General features: G+C 37.8%; 1 protein-coding gene and 1 long non-coding RNA gene across 2 annotated transcripts in view; both read right to left on the reverse strand.

Annotated features, from left to right (window-relative positions):
* Positions 1–25,764, reverse strand: part of LOC309625507 — a 95,423-nt gene that overhangs the window by 22,296 nt on the left and 47,363 nt on the right. The window contains exon 4 of the long non-coding RNA XR_014242543.1: positions 21,508–21,584. This is a non-coding gene — a long non-coding RNA (uncharacterized lncRNA). The remainder of the gene's footprint in view (positions 1–21,507; positions 21,585–25,764) is intronic.
* LOC309625469 (olfactory receptor 4E2) lies at positions 546–13,133 on the reverse strand. Its single transcript, XM_082385044.1, has one exon. The coding sequence runs from the start codon at positions 4,026–4,028 to the stop codon at positions 3,102–3,104; it is 927 nt and encodes a 308-aa protein (XP_082241170.1). The 5' UTR covers positions 4,029–13,133; the 3' UTR covers positions 546–3,101.

The following is a 25,764-nucleotide window of genomic DNA, read 5'->3' on the forward strand; positions in this document are numbered from 1 at the left end:
CATCTATAGGGTCCTCTAATCCTGCTCCCTTTGGTCACAATACATCATCATTCTCTTTACCTAAGGAATTTGCCATGGAGTCTTCTTGATTTGGACTTGCCCATTCGACAATAAATTGTTATACTTCTCCCAAAGAGTGATATTAGTTAATTCAGGAAATTAGCACTCTGAAATTATATAAATCCAAGCACCTTCTTAACTATTTTCACCTATTTCTTCATATAAATTTTAGAATATTATTGAAAATTTTACCCAAAAAAGTCCTGTGGAATTTTTATGTTGAGTAAATTAAATTTATAAATCAATTTAAGAAGGTTCATTATATTAACAATTTTTTATTCTTTTACAGCGACATGTATACATCTTTATCTCTTCACATTTTCTCAGCAGAGCTTTGTAGTTTTTTTCATAGAGGCACATACGCTTCCTTTATCGGGCAAAAAAAATCCCATATAAGCATATCTGTATTGATTTTTTTATTGCTGCTATAACAACTTTACCACAAACTTAGAAGCTTAAACCAATATAAATTTATTCTCTTACAGCTCTGTCAGATGTTCAACACAAATTTCACTGAACTAAAATCAAGATGTCAGTAGGGCTGCATTGCTTTCTCATTCTTCTTCCCAGGTTTATTGAGTACTAATTGACAAAAATTTAATATATTTAAAGTGTACAACATGATATAATAATTTGATATATGTATACATTGTAAAATGATTACCGTAATCAAGCTAATTAACACATCCAGCAAAAGTGGACCCATGAAATTGAAACGCACATTGTTCAAGGGTCAACTGTATGTAAATTAATTGTATTTCTATACACTACCAATAAATAATTTAAAATTAAATTAACAATAACATCAACAAACATAAAATACTTAGGGACAAATTTAATTTAATATGTGTGATTACAAATGAAGATGACTAACATTGCTGAGAAAAATTAAAGAAAACCTAAATAAATAAAGGGATATACCATGTTAATGGATTGAAAGGCTGCATATCATTAAGAGGTCTATTCTTTCCCAAACTGATCTATAGATTCAATGCAATCCTAATCTAAGTTCCAGCACTATTCTTTGTAGAACCATACAAGCTTTTTACAAAAATTTACATGGAAATAACAAAGAATTTGAAATAGCAAAACAATTTTGAAAAAGAAGAAAGTTTGAGGGCTCACACTACATAACTTCAAGATTTACTATAAAGTAACCAAGACAACGTGCTATTGATTTAAATATAGACATATATGTCAATGGAACAGAATATAGAATCCAAAAATAAATTGACACAAAAGGTCAACTGACTTTCAACAAAGGTGTCAAGGTAACTGAATGGGGAAAAAATAGTCTTTTCAAATGGTGCTGGATCAACTAAATAGATTGAAAAAATGAATCTCAACCTTTATCTTATACCATATAACAAAGTAAACTCAAAATGGATCACAGACCTAAAATTTAAAGCTGAAACTATAAAATTTCTAGAAAAAAACGGGAAAATCTTCAAGACTTTGGTGTAGGCAAAGATTTCTTAGGACACAAAAAGGATCAAATCTAAAAGTAAAAAATTGAAAAATTGGACTTAAAGTTTAAATTTCTGCTCTTCAAAATATATCATTCAGAAAATAAAGCTGCAAGCCAGAGAATAATAAAAATATTGGCAAGACATATATCCATCAAAGGTCTTATATCCAGAATATACCAAGAATTCTTACAACATAGTGACAAGAAGACAAAAAATAATGTATGAGCAAAATATTTGAATAGGAACATCACAAAACAAGATATATGAAAGGATAATAAGCAAATGAAAAGATTCTTAACAGTAATCATTAGGGAAATGAAGAATAAAACCACACACACACTCACCAGAATGCTTAAAATTAAAGATTGACAATTCCCATTGTTGGATGTTAAACTCTTATACTTCTGATGAGAGTATAAAATCATACAATGACTTTGAAAAACTGTCTTGTAGTTTCTTACAAGTTAAACATACACTTACCATGTGATCCAATAATTCTACTCCTAGTTACCCAAGAGAAATGAAAATACATATCCAAAATAACCTGTAAATAAATGTTTATAGCTACTTTATTCATAATTATAAAAAAACTAGAAACACCCAAATGTCAATCAATACAGGCATGAATAAACAAATTGTAGTATGCCCATACAATAAAATATTACTCAACAATAAGAAGGATTAAACTACTGATACCCACAAAGACATGGGTTAATCTCAGAAACAGCATGCAGAGCAAAAGAAGTCAGGCATAAAAGAGTACAGACTGTATGATTCAATTTATATGAAACTCTAGGAAAGACATTTAGTTTACAGCGACAAAAAAGCAGATGCTTGGGTTCTTGGGTGGAGATAAAGTGATTTCTGGGAAGGTGCTGAAGAAACTTTTTGGGGTGATGGAAATGTTCTATATCTTGATTAAAGAGGTAGATGGGTATACCTTTGTCAAATTTTATCAAACTGTACAATAAAATGAGTACATTTTGTGTAATTAATTTCTACCTCAATAAAGTTTATTTTAAAATAAGTTCTAATACATCTCCATCTTCATTTTGTCAAAGTACTACAAAAAGTACAAAATAGATGTAGAAATAAATGAGAGAATCACTTTCAAAGTGACTAAATTTAATTCAATATAAATAGGATAAGGCTTAAACACCTTGAAAATATTTATATTTGAAAGCAGGATTAAAACCACTATAATGTATAAAACACAGGTGTGATGTACAGCTTCCCAGAGGCAATAACCTAAAGAACAGTACAAATCAAAAAAGTAGGTTCTCTTACAACTTTACCTGTTCCTGAAACTGAGACTATGCCCTGAAGTCTATGTGTTTTTTTACTGGTGTAACTAGAAGTCTTCTTTAAACTTTTCCAGATCCTTTTTCTTTACATATTACAATATGATCTTTTCCTTTATTTAACTAGTAGTTAATAAGTCACTCTCTTTAGTGCAGAAGTCTGCCCTGTTCCATGCCATTTCACCTAACGATTTTGATTTCTTACTTTTACTCTCATTAAAGATATGACCATAATAATATCTGTAATTCCAAACCCATAATATACATGATTTCATGAAAAAACTCGTCTCTGTCTGAGATGCTTCATAGCACTTTTTACTTCCTCATTCCTCAAGGTGTAAATGAAGGGATTCAGCAAAGGGGTGACCACTGTGTAGAAGACAGATACCAACTTGTCACTGGAGAAGCTGATGTCTGGCTGAGTGTAAATGAAGATACATGGTCCAAAGAAGAGGGCAACCACCACGAAGTGGGCTAAGCAGGTGGACAGAGCTTTCCTGCACCCTTCAGCTGACTGTTTTCTAAGAGAAACCAAGATGATGGTGTAGGAGGTGACCAAAGCCAGGAAACAGGAGCGGGAAATGGTTCCACTGTTGGACACAATCAGCATTCCTGTGAGACATGTATCTGTGCAGGCCAGCTTGATGACAGGAGGAACATCACAGAAGTAGCTATCAATAACGTTGGGGCCACAGTAAGGTAGACGAATGGTCAAGGAGGTCTGCACCAGTGAGTGAACAGTACCCGCCAACCAGAGCACAAAGACAAGCTGTACACAGACACTCATGTTCATCACATTGGGGTAGTGTAATGGAGCACAGATGGCTACGTAACGATCATAGGCCATAATGGTCAGCAGAAAGATCTCAGCACAGGCAAACAGATGTAGGAAGAAGAGCTGTGCAATGCAGTTGTCAAAGGAAATGGTCTTTCTGTCAAAAAACAAACCCTCCAGCATCTTGGGCACAGTGACAGATGAGTGGCAGATGTCAATAAAGGACAGATTGCTCAAGAAGAAATACATGGGTGTACTAAGACGTGGAGTAAAGACTATGGTAACCATGATGAGAATGTTCCCCCAAAGGGTTAGCACATACATGGCTGAGAATGCCATGAAAAATAGTATTTCCAGCACCCAGTTATCAGTGAGTCCCAAGAAGACAAATTGAGTCACTCTTGTTTGGTTTAGAGCATCCATCCAATGAGTTTCCAAAGGATCTTGGGGGGGAAAAACATGAACGCTAATTTAGCCTTAATATTATAGGACTGGAACTAATTGAAGTGACTCTGCATTTCTATCTGAATTGCTTATTTATTATCAGGGTATATAGAATATAAGATCAGTTTAATAACAATTGCTATAATATACCCAGTATGTATCAGGAGCCATTCCATGCCCTTTATATACACCATCTCATTTAACCATAACTGCACCATGGCGTAAGCATTATTGTTCCTCTCTTGCAGATAAGTGGGCTCTACAAGAATAAATAAGTTGCCCAAACCCTTAGCCACTAGTTAGCTGGCTTTTTTCATTTCAGTCTAATCCACAGGTAACACCAAATTAATATTCCAAAATACAACTCCCAGCTAAGATCATTCACTATTTCATTCTTCCTATCAAATAAAAAGTACCTTCAAAGCCTGCAACAATCTGCTGCACATTTATTTTTCCAGTATGGCATCTTCTCTCCAGCCAAGCAAGTTACTATGCTCCAGCCATGCTACCTCCACCAACTTACATTCCAAAATCCTTGTCTGTATTTATGTTGTTCCCTCTGCTCAGAAAACACACCCTCTAATCAACTGTACTCTCCTCATCACTGACTATTAAAACACTATTCATCCTGTAAGACTACCCCAAAGAGCAGTACCTTTAAGAAAACTTAACTGATGCAATCAAATCCTATCTCTTCCCCTTCATACTTCTTTTTTATAAAAGAAAGTATAAAATAAGATATCTGGTTTTGCTCCCCCATTAAATTGAAATTTTCTTGAAAAGCAATAGCCACATATGACTTATCCCTTGCAGCACTTAACATGACTTCTGGCACACAGTAGTTATGTGAAAGATATTTTTATTTGAACTGAACCTACCTTCTTAGGTAACCTGCAAAAGAATCCAATCCTTCTTCACAATGGAGCTAATAACTGACTTTAAAAACCTAATTTTTTTATTCTGTAATATGATTTGTCCCCTAGGAGATATTATTGCATAAACACTAAAGTTATATTACCTGTAGTTTTCTATACTGATTGGCTGGCCAAAAACTATAACAGAGTTTAGGAAACATTTACCACAAACCATAAAAAAGATTTATAGGGACTTCCCTGGTGGCGCAGCGGTTAAGAATCCGCCTGCCAATGCAGGGGACACAGGTTCGAGCCCTGGTCTGGGAAGATCCCACATGCTGTGGAGCAACTTAGCCCGTGAGCCACAACTACTGAGCCTGTGCTCTAGAGCCCACAAGCCACAACTACTGAGCCTGCATGCCACAACTACTGAAGCCCACGCGCCTAGAGCCCATGCTCCACAACAAAGACAAGCCACTGCAATGAGAAGCCTGCACACCGCAACAAAGACCCAATGCAGCCAAAAAATAAATAAATTTTAAAATATATATATTTATATCTTGATCTAATTATTTCACTTGTAGGAATTTCCTAAGCATCTAAACTATTGAAAAAGCTAAATGCAAGAAGACATTAATTAGAGCATTATTTAAAACAACAGTCATGGAATATTTTTTTGAAGCTTAAATGAATGTAGCAAACCTGATATATAATGATATTTAAATAATATATAACTTGAATATAATGAACTGTATGCAGCCATTAGAAATGGTAATAACAAAGGATTACCAATAAGAAAAAATATTGAAATATTACGAAGAATTAAAAATGAGATAAAATTTGTTTATACAGTCTCAAAAATTTTAAATATACATAGTGCCATATAAATGATCAAAATACATATAGTAGACTAGAGAAAATGCTGCAATACATATGATCAAAAAGAGTAATATTCCTAGTGTTCAAAGATCTCTTAAAATTTGACAAGAAAAGACAAATCACAATTAAATATGGCCAAAAAAATATGAATAAGCAAGTCACAGAAAAAGAAATGCAAATAACAAATAAGTATGAATAAAAAGATGCTCAACTTCAGTAGTAGGTGAAAAAAAACAACCAAATACCTTTTGTCTCTCTTCAGATTGGCAAAGGTGTAAGGAACTGAGCGCTGTATAGACTGCTACTGGAAGTAGGTTTTATTAAGAGCTTTTTGCTAAATAATCAGGCAGTACCTATTAAAAATTTAAATGCCCATACCCATAACCCAAGAATCCCTCTTCTAGGACTGTATTTCATAGAAATAAAGCAATCAGGAATTAAGGATATATCGATATGTTTATTGAAACATGTTAGCAAAACAAGGTACTGGAAATAAACTGAATGTTTATCAAAAGAAAAATAGGTAAATAAATTTTAGTACAGCAACAGTATGGAATATTATATAGCCATTAATAAGAATGAGTTGGATCTATGTATAATGACGTAAACAGTGGTTCTCAATGTGGCTGCACTTCAAAACCACCTGGGGGGGTTTATAAATTTTGCTGCTCAGGCCTCACCCCAGATTAATTCAGAATCTCTGGAGGTTGGACCCATCAGTACTTTTAAAGCTCCTTGGTGATTCCAGCATACAGCCAAGATGGCAAACTATTAACTTCAAAAAATGTCAATAATATATTGTTAAGTGGAAAGAGTGTGCTATAAATATATTGTGAACCAGGAGAGAAGGGAAAGGAGGAAGGGAGGGAGGAAGGGAGGGAAGAAAGAAGGAATAAACAAAGGAGCAAAGGAAGGAAGGAATCAAAAGAGATTTTATGGGCTTCACTGGTGGTGCAGTGGTTGAGAATCTGCCTGCCAATGCAGGGGACACGGGTTCGAGCCCTGGTCTGGGAAGATCCCACATGCCGCGGAGCAACTGGGCCCATGAGCCACAGCTACTGAGCCTGCGCATCTGGAGCCTGTGCTCCGCAACAAGAGAGGCCGCGACAGTGAGAGGCCCGCGCACCGTGATGAGGAGTGGCCCCCGCTCGCCGCAACTAGAGAAAGCCCTCGCACAGAAACGAAGACCCAACACAGCCAAAAATAAATAAATAAATTTATAAAAGTGACAGGATGGAAAATGATATATCATGCTAACGCTAAAAAAAAAAGAGATTTTATATATATATACACACACATATATATGAATATGAACTTATTTACACATATTCAAACATATATATATACATGAATTCTGTTTGTATGTATTTATCCCTAAAAAGAAAGATGATATGTGCTAAAGAATACACATTTTAACACTGGTTACCTGTGGAAGTATAGAATTGAAAGGAACACTAGTAGCATTTTATTAATTTTTATATTATACTCTGTAATTGTTCAAATTTGTATATAAGCATGGGTTACTTTGTTTAAAAACAAAGTATTAAAAGCATGCATGGGGGGAAAAAACAGAAAGGAAATGAAAATGCTGACTTCGTGGGATTATGAGTACATTTTTCCTTCTCCACATCTAAAAGCTTATGATATGGTTTTATTTCTTTTTTTTTAATTTTTAAAAAATATTTATTTATTTTATTATTTATTTGTTTTGCCGGGTCTTAATTGTGGCAGGCAAGCTCTTTAGTTGTGGTATGTGGACTCTTACTTGCAGCATGCATGTGGGATCTAGTTCCCTGACCAGGGATCAAACCCGGGCCCCCTGCATTGAGAGTTCAGAGTCTTAACCACTGCACTACCAGGGAAGTCCCTAATATGGTTGTATTTCTTATAAAGCAATATTCTTAAGATGGAGAGGACTTTTCTCATAAACTCCTGGTCAGCAGTGCATTAGTAGCAGAGAACCAAGAGCTGTTTTGCTTTCAGCTAAGAAGGAGAGGGTAGAGGCTCTTCATAAGAGCACATACGGTGGTGATTTCAAATAACTATGACCTTTGGCCGTCACCCTCTAAACCTCAGTTTTCTGAACTGTAAAATAGGAACTAGATGCATCTTTTCTATGTGATTAGTTGTAGCAGATGTCTAGGTCTCCTGTCAAAAAGATCAATAGAGAAACCAGGGAATGTGAAGAATCTCTGGCTTTGAAGAGCATCATTAAAAATTGAAGCTCAGGCCTTAGCAGGACCGGATGGGGTAACGCCAGCCTTTCCAGGCAGGGTGGGCTGGGAACTACCCTCAGCCTTGGCTCTGAATTAATTCCCCCCACCTAAGCGGTAGCACGGGAACCCTCCACACGATTCTGGCTTTTCTCAGGAGGCTGTCAGCCCCGCCCACCCACCTCATCTCCTGCGCTGTTGGCTGCCCAGCTTCCAGGTGTCTGCTCCTCTGGTGAGGCAGGGCCGGTAGATGCTCTCCTCAGCTCCTTGCCTGTGTGGGCAAGTCAGGCTCTAGGACCAGCAGAAATCCTCACTTGAGGGTCCCACTGAGCTCCCCGGTCAGAGTGCTGCAGCTGAGCAGATAGGCTGCTTGGGAATACTGCTCAGGCGCTGCAGAAAGCCTTCTTGGAATCTGACATGTTATCACTTTGGGACCATTGGCCAGCTGCTCCTGACTTGGCCACTTGAAGGCTCAGGCTGTCCCAGTCTCTGAACTGAAGAGAACCAAGACTATTAGCATATCTCTCACCACCATCAATGCAAGGTATTTCAATGAAGAGTATCCGGAGGACAACTACAAATCCCACACTGGCATGTGCAAGTTCTGAGGAATGGTGGAATAACCCAATGTGTCTGGGTGACCTGTGGAGACAGCTGAGACAGCTACAACAGGGCAGTTGTGGACACCAAACTCATAGCCCATCTTCCCCAGCCGTGTGGCTGACAGGGTCTTGGTGCTCCGGCCGGCTGTCAGGCCTGAGCCTCCGAGGTGGGAGAGCCGAATTCAGGACACTGGTCCACCAGAGACCTCCTGGCCCCACGTAATATCAGTCGGCGAGAGCTCTCCCAGACATCTCCGTCGCAACACTAAGACCCAGCTTCACTCAACGACCAGCAAGCTCCAGTGCTGGACACCCCATGCCAAACAACTAGCAATGCAGGAACACAACCCCATCCATTAGCAGAGAGGCTGCCTAAAATCATAATAAGCTCACAGACACCACAAAACACACAACTGGATGTGGTCCTGTCCACTAGAAAGACAAGATCCAACCTCATCCACCAGAACACAGGCACCAGTCTCCTCCACCAGGAAGCCTATACAACCCACTAAACCAACCTTACCCACTGGGAGCAGACACCAAAAACAACGGGAACAACGAACCAGCAGCCTGCGAAAAGGAGACCCCAAACACAGTAAGTTAAGGACAATGAGAAGACAAAGAAATATGCAGCAGATGAAGGAGCAAGGTAAAAACCCACCAGACGAAACAAATGACAAGGAAATAGGCAGTCTACCTGAAAAAGAGTTCAGAGTAATGATAGTAAAGATGATCCAAAATCTTGGACACAGAATGGAGAAAATACAAGAAATGATTAAAAAGGACCTAGAAGAACTAAAGAGCAAACAAACAATGATGAACAACTTTGAACAATAAATGAAATGTAAAATTCTCTAGAAGGAATCAATAGCAGAATAACTGAGGCAGAAGAACGGATAAGTGACCTGGAAGATAAAATAGTGGAAATAACTACTGCAGAGCAGAATAAAGAAAAAAGAATGGAAAGAATTGAGGACAGTCTCAGAGACCTCTGGGACAACATTAAACGCACCAACATTCGAATTATAGGGGTCCCAGAAGAAGAAGAGAAAAAGAAAGTTCTGAGAAAATATTTGCAGAGATTATAGTTGAAAACTTCACTAATATGGGAAAGGAAATAGTCAATCAAGTCAAGGAAGCGCAGAGAGTCCCATACAGGATAAATCCAAGGAGAAACATGCCAAGACACATATTAATCAAACTATAAAAAATTAACTACAAAGAAAAATATTAAAAGCAGCAAGGGAAAAACAACAAATAACATACAAGGGAATCCCCATAAGGTTAACAGCTGATCTTTCAGCAGAAACTCTGAAAGCCAGAAGGGTGTGGCAGGACATATTTAAAGTGATGAAAGGGGAAAACCTACAACCAAGATTACTCTACCTGGCAAGGATCTCGTTCAGATTCGGCAGAGAAATTAAAACCTTAACAGACAAGCAAAAGCTAAGACAATTCAGCACTACCAAACCAGCTTTACAGCAAATGCTAAAGGAACTTCTCTAGGCAGGAAACACAAAAGAAGGAAAAGACCTACAATAGCAAACCCAAAACAATTAAGAAAATGGTAATAGGAACATACATATCGATAACTATCTTAAATGTAAATGGATTAAATGCTCCAACCAAAACATAGACTGGCTGAATGGATACAAAAACAAGACATGTATATATGCTGCCTACAAGAGACCCACTTCAGACCTAAGGACACATACAGACTGAAAGTGAGGGGATGGAAAAAGGTATTCCATGCAAATGGAAATCAAAAGAAAGCTGGACTAGCAATTCTCATATCAGACAAAATAGACTTTAAAATAAAGACTATAAGAGACAAAGAAGGCACTACATAATGATCAAGGGATCAAACCAAGAAGAAGAGATAACAATTGTAAATCTTTATGCACCCAACATAGGAGCACCTCAATACATAAGGCAAATGCTAACAGCCATAAAAGGGGAAATCGACAGTAACACAATCATAGTAGGGGACTTTAACACCCCACTTTCACCAAAGGACAGATCATCCAAAATGAAAACAAATAAGGAAACACAAGCTTTAAATGACACATTAAACAAGATGGACTTAATTGATATTTATAGGACATTCCATCCAAAAACAACAGAATACACTTTCTTCTCAAGTGCTCATGGAACATTCTCCAGGATAGATCATATCTTGGGTCACAAATCAAGCCTTGGTAAATTTAAGAAAATTGAAATCATATCACGTGTCTTTTCTGAACACAACGCTATAAGACTAGATATCAATTATAGGAATAAAACTGTAAAAAATACAAACTCATGGAGGCTAAACAATACACTACTAAATAACCAAGAGTTCACGGAAGAAATCAAAGAGAAAGTCAAAAAATACCTAGAAACAAGTGACAATGAAAACACGACGACCCAAAATCTATGGGATGCAGCAAAAGCAGTTCTAAGAGGGAAGTTTATAGCAATACAAGCCTACCTCAAGAAACAAGAAACATCTCAAATAAACAACCTAACGTTACACCTAAAGCTATTAGAGAAAGAAGAACAAAAAAACCCAAAGTTAGCAGAAGGAAAGAAATCATAAAGATCACATCAGAAATAAATGAAAAAGAAATGAAGGAAACGATAGCAAAGATCAGTAAAACTAAAAGCTCGTTCTTTGAAAAGATAAACCAAATTGATAAACCATTAGCCAGACTCATCAAGAAAAAAAGGACGAAGACTCATATCAATAGAATTAGAAATGAAAAAGAAGTAACAACTGACACTGCAGAAATACAAAGGATCATGAGAGATTACTACAAGCGACTATATGCCAATAAAATGGACAACCTGGAAGAAATGGACAAATTCTTAGAAAATCACAACCTTCCAAGATTGAACCAGGAAGAAATAGAAAATATAAACAGACCAATCACAAGCACTGAAATTGAAACTGTGATTAAAAATCTTCCAACAAACAAAAGCCCAGGACCAGATGACTTCACAGACGAATTCTATCAAACATTTCGAGAAGAGCTAACACCTATCCTTCTCAAACTCTTCCAAAATATAGCAGAGGAAGGAACACTCCCAAATTCATTCTACGAGGCCAACATCACCCTGATACCAAAACCAGACAAAGATGTCACAAAAAAATAAAACTACAGGCCAATATCACTGATAAACATAGATGCAAAAATCCTCAACAAAATACTAGCAAACAGAATCCAACAGCACATTAAAAGGATCATACATGATGGTCAAGTGGGGTTTATCCAGGAATGCAAGGATTCTTCAGTATTCACAAATCAATCAATGTGATAAATCGTATTAACAAATTGAAGGAGAAAAAACATATGAACATCTCAATAGATGCAGAAAAAGCTTTCGACAAAATCCAACACCCATTTATGATAAAAACCCTCCAGAAAGTAGGCATAGAGGGAACTTACCTCAACATAATAAAGGCCATATATGACAAACCCACAGCCAACATCATTCTCAATGGTGAAAAACTAAACCATTTCCACTAAGATCAGGAACAAGATAAGGTTGCCCATTCTCACCAGTATTATTCAAATTAGTTTTGGAAGTTTTAGCCACAGAAATCAGAGAAGAAAAAGAAATAAAAGGAATCCAAATTGGAAAAGAAGAAGTAAGACTGTCACTGTTTGCAGATGACATGATACTATACATAGAGAATCCTAAGGATGCTACCAGAAAACTACTAGAGCTAATCAATGAATTTGGTAAAGTAGCAGGATACAAAATTAATGCACAGAAATCTCTTGCATTCCTATACACTAATGATGAAAAATCTGAAAGAGAAATTAAGGAAACACTCCCATTTACCATTGCAACAAAAAAAATAAAATACCTAGGAATAAACCTACCTAAGGAGACATAAGACCTGTATGCAGAAAAATATAAGACACTGATGAAAGAAATTAAAGATGATACAAACAGATGGAGAGATATACCATGTTCTTGGATTGGAAGAATCAACATTGTGAAAATGACTATACTACCCAAAGCAATCTACAGATTCAATGCAATCCCTATCAAACTACCAATGACGTTTTTCACAGAACAAGAACATGAAATTTCACAGTTTGTATGGAAACACAAAAGACCCCAAATAGCCAAAGCAATCTTGAGAAAGAAAAATGGAGCTGGAGGAATCAGGCTCCCTGACTTCAGACTATACTACAAAGCTACAGTAATCAAGACAGTGTGGTACTGGCACAAAAGCAGCAATATAGATCAATGGGACAGGATAGAAAGCCCAGAGATAAACCCACACACATATGGTCACCTTATCTTTGATAAAGGAGGCAGTAATATACAATGGAGAAAGACAGCCTCTTCAATAAGTGGTGCTGGGAAAACTGGACAGCTACATGTAAAAGAATGAAATTAGAACACTCCCTAACACCATACACAAAAATAAACTCAAAATGGATTAGAGACCTAAATGTAAGACCGGACACTATAAAACTCTTAGAGGAAAACATAGGAAGAACACTCTTTGACATAAATCACAGCAAGGTTTTTTTTTGATCCACCTCCTAGAGAAATGGAAAGAAAAACAAAAATAAACAAATGGGACCTAATGAAACATAAAAGCTTTTGCACAGCAAAGGAAACCATAAACAAGATGAAAAGACAACCCTCAGAATGGGAGAAAATATTGCAAACGGAACAACTGACAAAGGATTAATCTCCAAAATATACAAGCAGCTCATGCAGCTCAATATCAAAAAAACAAACAACCCAATCCAAAAATGGGCAGAAGACCTAAATAGACATTTCTCCAAAGAAGATATACCGATTGCCAACAAACACATGAAAGGATGCTCAGCATCACTAATCATTAGAGAAATGCAAATCAAAACTACAATGAGGTATCACCTCACACCAGTCAGAATGGCCGTCATCAAAAAGTCTACAAATAATAAATGCTGGAGCGGGTGTGGAGAAAAGGCAACCCTCTTGCACTGTTGGTGGGAATGTAAATTGATACAGCCACTATGGAGAACAGTATGGAGGTTCCTTAAAAAACTAAAAATAGAACTACCATCCGACCCTGCAATCCCACTACTGGCATATACCCTGAGAAAACCATAATGCAAAAAGAGTCATGTACCGCAATGTTCATTGTAGCACTATTTACAATAGCCAGGATGTGGAAGCAACCTAAGTGTCCATCGACAGATGAATGGATAAAGAAGATGTGGCACATATATACAATGGAATATTACTCAGCCATAAAAAGAAATGAAATTGAGTTATTTGTAGTGAGGTGGATGGACCTAGAGTCTGTCATACAGAGTGAAGTAAGTCAGAAGCAGAAAAACAAATACCGTATGCTAACACATATATATGGAATCTAAAAAAAATGGTTCTGAAGAACCTAGAGGCGGGACAGGAATAAAGACACAGACATGGAGAGTGGACTTGAGGACATGGGGAGAGGGAGGGGTGGGCTGGGACAAGGTGAGATAGTGGCATGTACATATATACAAATGTAGAATGGATGGCTACGTTTGAATGGTGGGAAGCAGCTGCATAGCACAGGGAGATCAGCTTGGTGCTTTGTGACCACCTAGAGGGGTGGGATAAGGAGGGTGAGAGGGAGATGCAAGAGGGAGGGGATATGGGGATATGTCTATACGTATGGCTGATTCACTTTGTTATACAGCAGAAGCTAATGCACCATTGTAGAGCAATTATACTAAAATAAAGATGTTGAAAAAAAAATTGAAGCTCATATGCATATTTGACTTAAGAAAAATCTAATGGAAAGCACTGAGTCTTGGGATTGGCTGAAATTCACAAAGCCACAGTAATCCCCTTGATGTCTTTAGGCTGTTCCCAGGGACAGCAGAAGGTAGTTATTGTATCTTTTGCACCAGAGAAATCTAGACAGTATTAGTAAAAAGTGGTTTTGCTCTGGTTTTAAAAAGAGATGGGCTGAGACTTTGACTCTGAGATTAGGTGACTTTGGAAAAATTACTTAGCCTCTCTGGGCTTCAGTTTCCTCATGTGTACAAATGGAAATACTAAACCTACTTCATGAACTGTTATAAAAGTGTTTAATGTATTGCCTGGCACTTGTCACACACAAAAAGTCTGTTCTATTTATTATAACTAAGAGCTCTCTGCAAAAAACCATCCCAAAAGACCCCAAGAGAGAAAATGTAGGTCATGTTCTAGGCAGCCTAAAACCAGGATGACAAAAAAGCGGATGAAAGAAAGTGAGGAGTCACTAATCAAACAATATTTAGTGAATGCCCAGCAGGATCTGTGTCCAAGGAACATTCTTCCCGTAGACTTCCCAGGACTCCCTCTTTCTCATTTTTAAGGTCTGATCTCAAATATGATCCCTCTCATGGAGTCCCTGCAGACAATCATAACAAAGAACACTGCCCACTTACACAATATCCTAGTCCATCTTCTTTGTAGCACTTATAAACACTTGAAATTATCTGAATTATTTGCATCCATGTTTATTGTATGCCTCTCCAAATATAAACCCTTTGAGGGTAAGAACTAGATCTGCTTTGTTTACAAGTACATCCCCAAAACTTGTGTTCAGCAGCGAATGAGATCCCAACACCCAGGTGGTAATAAGTTCAGCAGTGACTAAGACTTCCATGCTCCAGAACTACAGAAGCCCCTGAAGAAATGCTAGGCAGGAGCTCTGCCCTAAAAAGTCCATAAAAACAAAAACATATATAATCAAAACTAACCACAAGTATATACTGCCAGTTGGAAGTAAATTTAACACTCTCCTGTTTTTTTAAGATTTCATTCTTCTGAAAAGATGCATAGCACCTCCTTCAACCTTCCCATTACATCTTTCTCTACTTCTCTTCAGCCTTTCCATTCTTTGCCCACCATCATGCTGATCTGTTTTGTTCTATATTTTTTCTTCTCTCTTTTCTATCTTCTGAAGGTAAGAAAAAAAATCTGGAGGGCTTAGGAAGCATAATCAAAAATTTGGAGAAGTGAGGCACATTGGAATGGCCAATAAACCTGGAGGGAAGAAATGTACACACAAAGAATTGTTATTCTTAGTTATTAGTGACACCTGAGCAGTGCTATCTTGCTGTAAACACATTAAATTTCACTCATTCCTTGAGTCATCCGGTGAACTCACAGATGGACTGATCCATGAATAATTTGGCAGATCGGGACTTTCAAATGTGGAAAAAAAGACTCAGGGCTAACAAACTAAGGATGTTAAATAGAAAATACTGAATTCAAATCATTGAGGTCAAGTAAAACTTAGTGTTAAAGTGTCTCTTTTATTGACTTAGTAGTAGAGCTTTTTTAAAAAATTCTTTGGAAAAAAATAGCTTCAGGTTTTTTTTTTTTAATGATGGAGCTAGGTATTTATTTTTTAATTAATTTATTTTATTTTATTTATTTTTGGCTGTGTTGGGTCTTCGTTTCTGTGCGAGGACTTTCTCTAGTTGCAGCAAGCGGGGGCCACTCTTCATCGCGGTGCGCGGGCCTCTCACTATCGCGGCCTCTCTTGTTGCGGAGCACAGGCTCCAGACGCACAGGCTCAGTAGTTGTGGCTCACGGGCCCAGTTGCTCCGCGGCATGTGGGATCTTCCCAGACCAGGGCTCAAACCCGTGTCCCCTGCACTGGCAGGCGGATTCTCAACCACTGCACCACCAGGGAAGCCCAATAGCTTCATTTTTAAACTCACAATTGAATGTATCAAAATTTAAGCCTTGAATTAAACTTTTATTTGTACTTCAGAGATTTAATCTTTTAATCTACTAATAGATCTAAAGACTAGTTTCTTTATGATTTTATTTTATATTTTTAATTGAAGTAGAGTTGATTTACCATGTGGCAATCTCTGCTTACAGCAAAGTGACTCAGTTATACACACAGAGACATTCTTTTTTTTAATATTATTTTCCATTATGGTTTATCCCAGGAGATTAGATATAGTTCCCTGTGCTATACAGTAGGACCTTGTTGTTTATCCATTCTAAATGTAATAGTTTGCATCTACCAACCCCAAACTCCCAGTCCATCCCACTCCCTCCCCCCACCTTGGCAACCACAAGTAAAGAGTAGTTTCTTAACAAATGGAGGGTTGAGAAATTAATCATAGAGATAATATGGGAATAGGATGCCCACATTCTACTATGAACACTGAAGAAAATTAGAAATGAAGAATGCCTACTCTTTCTGATATAATAACAAGTTCTTCTTTTAAAAGTACTTGTAGTTTTTTAGCAAGGAGCTCAATGGTGGAAATAAATTTTTTAAAGCATCCATTCTGCCTAGGCCCTTCATCAAAACTCCCTCATCCCAGGAAGTCATGATGGTTGTACTTCTTTCTTACACCAACAATAATTTGTCATAGAGTCTTTCCTAGAAAAACAAAGGTTTGATGGGATATTAGAAAGAGAAGTTGTTGAAACCCACAAGGAAACCAGCAAGACTTAGTGTTAAAAAGAACAAGAAAAACTACCAGGTACAGACATGCTTACCAGATGCTGGCTCACACTCCTCCCAGCCACCGTCATCACCACCACTTCACAGAGAGCTTGAGACTTGAAGAACTGAGAACCTCCAAGTACATATACATTAGCAGCACACAAATGCTGACCTTCAAGGCCCCCATGATGCCTTCCTTTCTCTACTCTCCAAGCCTCCATCTCATTCGCTTGCCTCTCTAGGTCTCTAATATCTTCCAACCATAATTCATTGAACCAAGACTTTTGGTCTTTCACTTCTCTTGGTTCACCCTATATCTTTGACGTCACACCCATCTTGATGTCATATATTTATATACATGTTCTCATTAGGAAAGCCACATAGTGGAAAATGGAGTGGGAAAAATACCCATAATCCCACAACAAATTTAATTGCTGTTATCATATTACTGTTGTCTTTAATTTGTTCTAATTAGTTCCCTGTGCTATACAGTTTTAACATTACAAACATGTAATTCTACATTCTGCTTTTCTCTCAGTACTATAAGTATATGGTTGAATGACATTTCATTGCATACATTCCACCTCTGTGGCCATTCAAGATGTTTCTAGTTTCTCACTGTTAAAAATAATAGTACAATTTATTCTCAACGTAACCGTGAGAAATCCTATTAAAATCTAGGTCAGATCATGTCATTCCACCAAAGATTTCCAATGGCTCCCCATCTCACATCTTGTAAAAGTGAAGTCTTTACAGTATCCTACAAGTCCCTAAATGATACAGCTCTCCATTACGGCTCTAACCTTATCTCCTGCCACCCTCCCCTTCATTCACTCAGCTCCAATCATATTGACCTCCTTCCTATTCCTCAGATACTCTAAACACGTTCCCACCTGAAGGCCTTTGCACTGGTTACTTCCTCTGCTTGGAACCTCTTCCCCCAGATCCCATAGTCAATCCCTCACCCCCCTAATGTATTTGCTCAAATATTACCTTCTCAATGAGGCTTATGCTGATGATCTTATAGAAAACTGAAACTCACCCAGAATCCCCAGCACTCCTGATCCCCTTTACCCTGATCTACTTTTTTACTTTTTTTTTTTTTTTTTTTGGTTTTTTGGGTCTTCGTTTCTGTGCGAGGGCTTTCCCTAGTTGCGGCGAGCAGGGGCCACTCTTCATCGCGGTGCGCGGGCCTCTCACTGTCGCGGCCTCTCCCGTTGCGGAGCACAGGCTCCAGACGCACAGGCTCAGTAGCTATGGCCCACGGGCCCAGTTGCTCCGCGGCATGTGGGATCCTCCCACACCAGGGCTCGAACCCGTGTTCCCTGCACTGGCAGGCAGACTCCCAACCACTGCGCCACCAGGGAAGCCCCTACTTTTTTACTTTTTGAAAGCACTCATCACCTTTTAACATACTATGTATTTTACTTATTTAATTAGTCTATTGTTTATTATTGTCTGTCACCTGCTTCTAGAATGTAAACTCCATAAGGGCAAGAACCTTTGTATGTTTTGTTCAACGAAGTATGTAAAATATCTTAAAAAGTACATAGAACAACAATATTAGCTCAACAAATTCTTTTGCATGATTATAACTGCTCCAATATTAAAAATTTTTTTTTAGAAATTGATTATTAGAAATGAATTTACTAGCTCAGAGGTTATGACTCAAAATACAGTGCTGTCAAACTGCTTTCCAAAATGTTGACAGGGTTGAGTTAATTTACTCATGGTTACTCAGTTAGCTATTGGTTGAAGTAGGATTTGAATTTTCCAAAGCCTACACTCTCTGTTAAGCCTACACTCTCAGCTTAACAGAGATTGAACCAAAAAACATAAAGTGGCCTTTAAGGAGCAAGAAAGTGCAACTATGCACATCTTGAAGGAAAGGAAATATCTCATTCATTTTTCTGCATAGTAGAGTATGTGGCACAAAGGAGAAACTCGCCAAATACTCCATGAATTAATTGAAAAAATATCTGTAAAGTAACACTGCAAGTAAGAAACATGAAAAGTCTCAAAATTTGGGGGGAAGTTGATCTGTACATTAAAATAATTGCTCAGGGACTTCCCTGGCGGTCCAGTGGTTAAGACTTCGGCTTCCAATACAGGGTGTGCGGGTTTGATCCCTGGTCAGGAATCTAAGATCCCACATGCCTTGAGGCCAAAAAACCAAAACATAAAACAGCAGGAATATTGTAACAAATTCAATAAAGACTTCAAAAATGATCCGCATCCAAAAAAATCCTTAAAAAATAAAATAAAATAATTGCTAAGATTTTTAAGGAAAACAGTAAAAGTCTTATCTACAAAGGGGCAATTGAACTAAAAGGACCAGAATTCTCACTGGACATCAGTATTGTTATATTGGTGTGTATTGTGTATATTGATATTCTTCATAAAAGGCTAAAAGAAAATGAAAATCTGTCCCTTCCTACCCTTTGCCTGTCCTTCTACCTTTCTCCCAAGAGCTCTGCAATTCCCACACCAGCTCTGCAATATAGACAGTAAGAACTTTCCCATTTTTCAAATCACTCCTCTCAGGTGTATAGTGAATTGTCGGGATCAAACATCGTAAGCAGCAGAGTCTCCTTTACCTCCTGAGTCCTCAGTTTCAGCGCAGTTATTTTGCTGTTTGCTCAGAGATACTCCAAACCCTATCTTTCTCTGCCTGTTCTCTGTTTCCTCCTGATCTCTAGTTCAGCACTATAGGCTCAAGTCTTGGCAAAGACACACTTAGAGAAGGCTCCTTTTGCCAAGAGGAACCTGAGTTCCATCCTAGTAGACTATCATCATTTTAGCTTCAAATGAATTTGTAAAATTCTGAGTTGCCACGATCTTGCTTGAAGAGATCTTGTATGAGAGAACTGCCTGTGTCAGTTGAATGCCAGGGGCTTCAACCCTAAAGAAGAGACAGGTAGAAGCTCATAAGGACACAATAAACTTTGACAGCTTTATTTCTCTAATAAAATGGAATGCAGCTAAGTTCAGAGATGTTTTGAGGCTTGCCCTGCTTTTGCATGGCAGAATTGGAACTCTGTCCCAGTTACCCTGCCCTTAGATTTTTCTACTACTCAGCAGTTGCCTCCAGAGAGCTGAGCTACATTAACTCCTAAATCTTTTAGTATATTGTACTTAGTTTCTTTTTTAAAGATTTTATTCTTCACAGTATATTGCATTGTTGTTTTTAAATATTTGATTCTTCATAGTATATCATGATATGATTTATCTGGTTCCCAATCAAGACAGGAAAAGAAACCTCTGAGAAAGAAGCTGCTCAGATGTTTTAGTGGTGAGGATTGTTTAAGGGACGAACCAATGGTGTCCTCCTCTGCATACCAAGGAAGCTCTCAGCAACACTCCCTCACACATTGCAGGGCTATAGTCATGGTGAGTTCTGTTCCAGAGGGTGAAACTGGGTAGGGAAGCCCAGGAGAGCAGAACTATCATGCCTTAGCTGTAGTCTTCCATATCTTCTCCAGAACAGCCCACATCTAACTTGTATGCTGACTTCTGTGCACTAACTTGTAAGCGCACAGAAAGGACAAGCTTTCTCTGGTGGTAATAAGGACTCCCTTGCTTAGGCAAACAAGCAAAGACTGAATGACCATCTGCCAGTAGAAGAGACTCATTCTTTCTTTGGAAGGTTGTAACATATTCAACTTTCATCCTATAAACTTGTAGTGCCTAGGCAAGCACTGTGCTAGGGATTCAAATACAAAAAGGCAGAGAGAAATGATTGTCTTGATCCCTCCCCCATCCCCAAATCCATAATCATATGACTTTTTTTTTTTTTTTTTTTTATAAATTTATTTATTTATTTATATTTATTTTTGGCTCTGTTGGGTCTTCGTTTCTGTGCGAGGGCTTTCTCCAGTTGCGGTGAGCGGGGGCCACTCTTCATCGCGGTGCGCGGGCCTCTCACCGTCGCGGCCTCTCCCGTTGCGGAGCACAGGCTCCAGACGCGCAGGCTCAGTAGTTGTGGCTCACGGGCCTGGTCGCTCCGCGGCCTGTGGGATCTTCCCAGACCAGGGCTCGAACCCGTGTCCCCTGCATTGGCAGGCAGATTCTTAACCACTGCGCCACCAGGGAAGCCCCATATGACTTTTTTTGATAACTAGAAAAAAGAAACAGGTACTGTGGCAAACTCTAAAATGTGACAAGTCATAATCCGAGGCATTTTGAAGAATCTTGGAGGGTGTGTGTATTAGGGGGCGGGGGGGAGGGGAGGAGTGTAGGTGCCTTAGTAGGAAGCAACAAACGCATTGAAAAAGTATACTGAGTTCTGAGACAGAAGAGAGGTTAAATAATTCTTGTAACTTAAAAGGCCTTCTATTAAACTTCTAAACACCACACACTTATGCACCATATCAAACAAGTGATTGAGTCTTGCTCAGTACCATTGTATATGTGCATACCCAAAAAAAACATGGCAAGCAATGAAAATAAAGAGGTGGTAAAATTTACCAGTTTTCTCCAACAATGCAAGGGGAGCTTAGCTAATTGTTATAATGTTCTTTCATTTACTTCTTTCATAATTTCTTCTGAAATGAAACAGGGAGAAAGCAAAATATTAAAAAACACAAAATAAAAAACATTCTGATTTGGACATTAGTAACTGGTTTTCTATTTAAATCATTTCACCCTTTTAATATTGGTCTCTGAATTTGTTAATCCCTTTCCTTCGCTGTAAATTTTGCATTTGTCCTTTTCAATACTTTTGCCTTCTTCTGCCAAGTAAGGTAAAACTAAGCCTACTTGCCATTCCATTTTAATCATTAACTACCATGGGCACCATTAGAACTATATTTGAACACATTCCAAAATCTGTTACTCAAAGGCCATTCATTCATTCAACAAACATTTATTATAGAAAGAAAGTATTTATCTTTAGCTAATATAAATAAATTGAATACTTTATGAGATATGACCTGATACTAACTTTAAGCTTAAAATTTTGTGTCAAGAAAATATAAAAGTGTTTTGATTTTGGTAATCATGTCACAATGTATATGTGTAGCAAATCATCACGTTGTCACCTTAAATATATATAATTTTTGTCTGTCAATTATACTTCAATAAAGCTGGAGAAAAAATATAAAAGTTTTTAAGGAGTTGTGTCAAATCAAATCCAGTTAGTCTTAGGTTCTGTTATTGTCCTGCTGAATTAAAAATATTATTAAGTGAAGACTTATTTTGTGAGTTAATATATCCAAAAATTTGGATTCTGCTTCTTTTTACTCCTTTAACCAACTCATCTATCATATCTCTGGTACACTTGGGCAAGTCACTTGACTTTTATATTCGTTATCTGGAAAGTAGGTAATAATTTTACCCCTTTGATCATTTTTTTTTAATTATTTATTTATTTGTTTATTTTTGGCTGCGTTGGGTCTTCGTTGCTGTGCGTGGGCTCTCTCTAGTTGCAGAGAGCAGGGGCTACTCTTCGTTGCAGTGGGCGGGCCTCTCACTGCAGTGGCTTCTCCTGTTGTAGAACACGGGCTCTAGGCACACGGGCTCAGTAGTTGTGGCACACAGGCTTAGTTGCTCCATGGCATGTGGGATCTTCCTGGACCAGGGCTCGAACCCGTGTCCCCTGCATTGGCAGGCAGATTCTTAACCACTGTGCCACCAGGGAAGTCCCTTCCCCTTTAATTATTGTGATGGTTAATTTTTTGTGTCAACTTGGCTAGGCCATAATACCCAGTTGTGCCTTCAAATACAATCTAGCTGTTGCTGTGATGGTGTTTTTAGATGTGATTAACATTTAAATCAGTAGTCTTTGAGTAAAGCAGATTACCCTTTATAATGTGAGTAGGCCTAATACAATCAGTCAAAGTCTTAAAAGAAAAGATTAAGATCCCCAGAAGAAGGAATTTGGCCTCCAGACTGTCTTTAGACTCAAGACTGAAAGGCTTACTCCTGCCAGAATTTCCAGCCTGCCTGACCTGTCCTGCAGACTTCAGATTTGTCAGGCCCGCAATCTCATGAGCCAATTCCTTAAAAATAAATCAATCTCTCCCTCTCTCTCTCTCTCTCTCTCTCTCTCTCTCTCTCTCTCCATATATAGAGATAGAGATAGATAGATATATAAAATTTATTTCAATCGAAAGATAGATGATAAATAGATATATATAGAGAGAGATCCTATTGGTTATGTTTCTTTGGAGAATCCTAACTAATACAATTACCTTCCTTGCAATGGTTTTAGAGGTGAAAATGTGGTTTAGGTTTAGGAAAGTTTAGATACACACGAAGACCACTGTTCATTTATCACTCTCAGGAGATAAACTTCTCTTGAAGATCTTATTATCTCCTCTCTCCTTCCCTCAACATCCACCTTAAATAAGTAATAATAACCATTATCACCTTATAAAGATGAGGCAGAAAGAGGATAGGAAAACTCTGTGTCATTATATCAAATCAATCAACCCAGGAGCGCTATTAAACTCTGACTGTCTTATAAAGGCCAAAGCAATATTCTTCAATGCATAATCAGTAACATTTGTTTATAGACCTATCTTGCTTGTTTAATATAGATTTTCCACTGACATCAAACACTTACCATCTATTCCTGTACCTCCTCTAATGATTCATTTCTCCTCTTATACCCTGTTACAGAAGCCTAGGATGTAAAATCACAGAGCACAGAATTCTGCACGAGATGGGCTTTAGGCTTGAAAGCTTTGTGATTTTTATCTATCTGACATAGGATTTTGAAGTGATCATTGCATGACTATAACTGAACTTGCCATCAATGAATACTCAGGGGTATTATTAAAAGTTTTCCATTCCAGTGAATTTCCTGTTATTAGTCCCATTCACTTAGCAATTTAATAAGTGGACAATAAAGCCAGGAGACTCCAGATATGGAAGAGCTCCAAACCTTTGGTAATTTGCAATACACACCAGGGATTCAAAAAGTTCACTGACAGGTGAAAGCTCACCCATGAATACTAAGTAATTGGTATCAATCCATGGGCTCCCAAAAGCCCAGTAAGCAGCCTGGAACTTAGTTTCCAGAAGTATCTGACTCAACACCCCTTCATTTTTTCTACTGCTTGAGTAAAAGTTCAGAGCCAAAAAAATGTCCAGAGCATTTCACAGATTGCCTACCTCAAGGCAAAGAGTATCAAGATGTTTTGTAACCAGCTAGCTTTTAAATCTCCTTAAAAGAATTTTGACTACTCAGAGCAAAAATAATAATGATGCATTGTGGAGTTTGTAACATGCAGGAGTAAAATATATGAAAATAATAACAAAAAGGCTGGGAGGAGGAAAATGTAAGTTTGAAAGATTCTTATATTATGTAGTCAGTGGTATTTTATTTGATGGTGTGCTACATTAAAGATGTATACTATAAATGCTAGAGAAACAGCTACAAATAAAGAGGTATAGCTAATTAGGTAACAGTGGAGATGGAATAAAATATTTTTTAAAAACTCAATTAATCCCCTCGAAAAAAGAAAAAGAAAATAGGAAAAATGAGAATAGGAAATAAATAGCAAAATGGTAGATTTCAACCAAACCCCATCGATAATCATATTAAATATAAATGGTATAACTTGTATCCAGAATATATAAAGAACTCTTACAATTCAACAATAAAAAGACAACCCAGCTTAAAAATGGACAAAGGATTTGACTAGACATTTCTCCAAAGAAGATTGACATATGTCCAATAAGCACATGAAAAAAAAATTTCAACATAATTAAGCTTTCAGGGAAATGAAAATCACAATGAGATACCACTTCACATTCACTAGGATGACTAAAATCAAAAAGACAGACAGTGACAAGTGTCAGAAAGGGTGTGGAGAAACTGGAATTAGAGAAACTTACATTACTTGCAGGAATGTAAAATGGTAAGGTACTTTGCAAAACAATTTGGCAGTTTCTCAAAATGCTGAGCACAGAGCTATCATAACCCAGCAAATCTACTCCTATACCCAAGAAAATTGAAAATGTATATTCACATAAAAGGTTGTATATGCATATTAATTGCAGTGTTATTCATAAAAGCCCCAAAGTGGAAACAACCAAAATGTCTACCAACTGACAAATAGATAAACAAAGTGTAGAATAGCTGTAAAATTGAATATTATTCAGTAATAAAAAAGAATGAGGTACTAATACGTGATACAACATGTATCCAACTTTGCAATGTAGGAGATGGAGACACTGTGGAGTTTGATGTTTTGAGGAGAAAAGGGTATGGAATTAGCAAATGTTACAGGCCCTACTGGAGTTCCAGTGCAAGCAGTAAATATGCAGCAGACTGTAACCATTATAGATGCTACCCACATGGTAGGGGTTTTCTACCAATTACCAGAATTACCAAAACAGTAAGAATAAGGAAAAGAATGAGGGATGGGAGAGTGGTCCAGAAGGCCAGTTCCAATAGGGCCAACCCAACCTCAGGCCACAGTTCTCATCCTACTACACACAGAGACCTATGAGCATTGACCACAGTATTCCTCTGGTGCAGGAAAAAGTAGTGGAGTGTGCTGATAACCAGGGGATAGGAGATCAAGGTAGACTAGCATTAAAAAAGAGACATCAGACCCAAAATGGAGTCACTTGTGCTAAGCCCGCCTCACCAAACTGAAACTTAATACCAAACCAAACTGCAGTTTCAATCTCCCCCAGGAATGTGATCTTAACTGGTCAGTCTGGAATTTCCTGGTCAGCAGTAATGAGGCAATCTGCCTGACAGACCCCTTC

This window comes from Balaenoptera borealis (assembly GCF_965194805.1).
Source record: "Balaenoptera borealis genome assembly, chromosome: 3".
Classification (NCBI taxonomy): Eukaryota; Metazoa; Chordata; class Mammalia; order Artiodactyla; family Balaenopteridae; genus Balaenoptera; species Balaenoptera borealis.

What these genes read in the sequence shown, in the direction of transcription:
- LOC309625469 (XM_082385044.1), bottom strand. Translation starts at nt 4,028, where the DNA reads ATGGATGCTCTAAACCAAACAAGAGTGACTCAATTTGTCTTCTTGGGA.